The sequence below is a fragment of the Physeter macrocephalus genome, chromosome 16 (genome assembly GCF_002837175.3).
Source record: "Physeter macrocephalus isolate SW-GA chromosome 16, ASM283717v5, whole genome shotgun sequence".
NCBI classification, from domain to species: domain Eukaryota; kingdom Metazoa; phylum Chordata; class Mammalia; order Artiodactyla; family Physeteridae; genus Physeter; species Physeter macrocephalus.
Window position 1 is genome coordinate 24,507,722 of NC_041229.1, and position 4,381 is coordinate 24,512,102.

General features: G+C 35.8%; 1 protein-coding gene across 8 annotated transcripts in view; it reads left to right on the top strand.

Moving 5' to 3' along the window:
- The window catches only part of LOC102991654 (sarcolipin), a 104,375-nt gene that overhangs the window by 551 nt on the left and 99,443 nt on the right, over nucleotides 1–4,381 (top strand). For all 8 annotated transcript variants that reach the window (XM_055091593.1, XM_055091594.1, XM_055091595.1 and 5 more), the window contains exon 2: nucleotides 1,772–1,899. In XM_055091593.1, the coding sequence (XP_054947568.1) occupies nucleotides 1,772–1,899 (128 nt within the window). The remainder of the gene's footprint in view (nucleotides 1–1,771; nucleotides 1,900–4,381) is intronic.

Sequence of the window (4,381 nt, forward strand, 5' to 3'; positions counted from 1 at the left end):
CGTACAGTAAAAAAAAAAATACAAAAAAAGTAGCACCAAACTGTAACGTAGGAGTTGTCTAAAAAAAAAAAAAGTGTAAATGCTATTACAAGTTAGGTCTTCTTTTTTCCCCCATGGTTTATAAATTTAAAAGACAGTATTGGAAACACTTAAAAAGTCAAGAAACTCACTGTCCAAAATATGTATTTCCAGCTAAGTGGAGAATGCTAAATGGACCACCAATTGCATGTATTGATAGATCAAGTCTATGTTGTGAGAGAAACAAAACAAGGAATTGGCAAGGAATTAACATCTTATTACTGGCTGGTTAAGTTTTTAGAATCATTGTAGAATTATCATTTCTAGCTAACTATTTATAAATGGGAAAAACTAGGCTAACATTATTGTGCCAGGTATCATTTTAATTGCTTAACTTATTGAAGCCTCCTAACAAATCAAGTGAGTATTATTATTATCTCCACTTTATAGATGAGTAATCTGAGGCATGTAGTACTTAGATAACTTGCTATAAGTCATGCATGTGGAGCCAGATTTCATCCTAGGCAGCCTGCCCCAGAGCCCATGCACTCACCACCATGCTGTATTAGAGGCTTCTTGTCACGATAAGAGCCATCCTTCCCACAAAAGAAGAGCATGGTATTATAAAATAAATTAAATAAGATTGAATTCAAGAGTGTAAAGACAATGGGTAACCCGGACTGATTGGTAGGGTGCAATACTCCCATTTTCATCACATTTAAGGCATATAATAAAATCACCAGTGTGGTATTTGCTAATCATCTTTTAGTATGAACCTTAATATATCAATGGTATTTCTATGTGTCAGGATAAATAACTTATTTTGAAAGAAAATGGAAACCAGTTGTGGGAAGGGGTAGAGAGATATCTTAAGGTGAAAGCTCCAAATTTGGCAAGAAATTTAGGAGTTGGAAATAGAACTGGTACATGGTTAATAGCCTCAGACTTTTCTCCTCTATGTAAGCATTGGCCTTTAGGAAGTCAGTGTGATTCATAAGTATATCAGTGAAGTCCTCCTAAGGGATGGTTATTAGATGCATTCCATGCCATCTCATCTTGAGGAAGACAAACTGTGTTTTCAGGATGTTCCTACTGATTGGGATTTCATGATAATTATTTGGCTACGATTCTCACTACCTTTATTTCCTTGCAGGTTATCTTACCCATAAAGCCTTCTTGTATATGTGCTAACTCTATATCTCCTTGTGATGCTAGATTCTACAAAAAAATGAATCACATTTAACTTGAATAAATAGAATTTAGGGGATAAAAGGTATTTCTTCAATGGTGCCACTAAATCTTTTTTCCGTACTTACCACTGGCTTAATTTTCTCTTGAAAGCACATCTTTTCCAAAAGAATGACCACATGCAGAGTTTTCTTTGAAGGTCATGAATAGAGGTTAAATAACCAATGAATTCATAAGAAAACATTTCATTTCCTAGGGATCTGAATGTTATATTTCTGTTACAGTAGGAAAGGGAATTTAACCACTTTTCTCTTACTTCTTTTCTCTTTGGTGTTTTCATTGAACACTTGGTCTATGATGACACCTTAGCTTGGGCTAAGTATGAGGATACTAGAAAAAAATCTGACTGCTGAGCTGTTGCAGGAGTTTGGGTTATGAGTAATGGAAATTAGGAGGGTCCACGTTCAAAATACATAGTAAACCCTTGCTTTGACTCTTTATCTCTAAATTAACATGCATGGAATCATTTCAAGTACATGTACTAATCTAGATTTCTTTCAACCAGGTAGTGATAACCTTTTATACATCTTGAAAAAGAAATGGTGGAAGTACATCCTGCTTGGACTAGCAGATGTAGAAGCTAATTACCTGATTGTCAGAGCATACCAGTACACAACTCTAACCAGTGTCCAGGTAAGAAGGAGTCCTCTTACCAGTTTGGGTTTTATAGCTTTAAGAGAAGAATCTGAGCTCATATGTGCTCAACTAATTTTATTAAGAACCTGTTCACTTGAAGAAAACCTAAGCATAGGTGGATGCTATCTGTTTTCCAGTGGAGCATATGTGCTAATGAGTAAGGCTTCCTGGAATTACTGAAAACGTGTACAAGTTAATCAGTTCCCAAACTGCTAATGCTATAGCAGAATAGAACAGTTGCTACGAAAATAAACATAAATATTTAGTTGGCAATGCTGTGATGTTGGCAAGAGTTCTGTTTTATGTGTTGCTTAAACATGGCATATAAAGTGGATATACCATTGTGCTACAGAAAAGTTGGAGGTTTGCAAGTAAAGTGGATATTCATGACAAAGGAACAATTAGAAGGAACCTATTAGACATCTTGGGTAGAGATGGCAGCCAAAAGTAAAACTTATATCTCTATTACTTTTCTAGGTTTATTCTCACTGGATTGAAAGAAAAATGTTTCTACATAGCAGTACTTTTCAACCTGGTGGAGTTGAGGAAGATTGTTTAAGTTGTCTTATGTTAAGGAGTTTCCTGGTGGCCCAGTGGTTAGGATTATGAGCTTTCACTTCTGTAGCCTGGTTCCATCCCTGGTTGGGGAACCGAGATCCACAAGCCGTGTCATGCAGCCAAAAAAAAAAGAAAAGAGTAGTCTTAATGTTAGTAAACTGTGTGATGTATCATAGCACTGACTCCCCATTGCTAACAACAAAATGTGTTATAAATGGAGATGAAAGTAAGGTAGATTCCAATACCAAGTTTAGACCTCACAATTTACTAAATTTAAGACTTTTGATGCAACACTTTTTTTTTTTTGGCCGCACAGCACGACTTGCAGTATCTTAGTTCCCCGACCAGGGAGAGATTGAACCTGCACCCTTAGCAGTGTAAGCACGGAGTATTAACCACTGGACCAGCAAGGAATTCCTGATACATCACTTTTTTATATAAAACAGAGATGGTCTTATCTCCAAATTTTAGGAACATGGAAAAATTGAAGTGAGATTAGATTTATTTTAAAGAGAAGGATTAATGAAAACAGTATTTTTTCCAATATGAATATGCATTAAATTCTATTATTACCAGAATGCCTTTTTTTTTTTTTTGAGTTGCAACTTATGTTTCTTTTCTTTTTTTTTTTAACATCCTTATTGGAGTATAATTGCTTTACAATGGTGTGTTAGTTTCTGCTTTATAGCACAGTGAATCAGTTGTACATATACATATGTTCCCATATCTCTTCCCTCTTGCATCTCCCTCCCTCCCACCCTCCCTATCCCATCCCTCTATGTGGTCACAAACCACATAGCTGATCTCCCTGTGCTATTCGGCTACTTCCCACTAGCTATCTATTTTACGTTTGGTAGTGTATATATATCCATGCCACTATCTCACTTTGTCACAGCCTACCCTTCCCCCACCCCATAACCTTAAGTCCATGCTATAGTAGGTCTGTGTCTTTATTCCCATCTTACACCTAGGTTCTTCATAACCTTTTTTTTTTCTTAGATTCCATATATGTGTCTTAGCATATGGTATTTGTCTTTCTCTTTCTGACTTACTTCACTCTGTATGACAGACTCTAGGTCCATCCACCTCACTACAAATAACTCAATTTTGTTTCTTTTGATGGCTGAGTAATATTCCATTGTATATATGTGCCACATCTTCTTTATCCATTCATCTGTTGATAGACACTTAGGTTGCTTCCATGTCCTGGCTATTGTAAATAGAGCTGCAATGAACATTTTGGTACCTGACTCTTTTTGAATTATGGTTTTCTCAGGGTATATGCCCAGTAGTGGGATTGCTGGGTCGTATGGTAGTTATATTTGTAGTTTTTTAAGGAACCTCCATACTGTTCTCCATAGTGGCTGTATCAATTTACATTCCCACCAAAAGTGCAAGAGTGTTTCCTTTTCTCCACACCCTCTCCACAATTTATTGTTTCTAGATTTTTTGATGATGGCCATTCTGACTGGTGTGAGATGATATCTCATTGTAGTTTTTTTTTTTTAACATCTTTGTTGCAGTATAATTGCTTTACAATGGTGTGTTAGTTTCTGCTTTATAACAAAGTGAATCAGTTATACATATCTCATTGTAGTTTTGATTTGCATTTCTCTAATGATTAATGATGTTGAGCATTCTTTCATGTGTTTGTTGGCAATCTGTATATCTTCTTTGGAGAAATGTCTATTTAGGTCTTCTGACCATTTTTGGATTGGGTTGTTTGTTTTTTTGTTATTGAGCTGTATGAGCTGCTTGTAAATTTTGGAGATTAATCCTTTGTCAGTTGCTTAATTTGCAAATATGTTCTCCCGTTATGAGGGTTGTCTTTTGGTCTTGTTTATGGTATCCTTTGCTGTGCAAAAGCTTTTAAATTTCCTTAGGTCCCATTTGTTTATTTTTATTTCCATTTCTCTAGGAG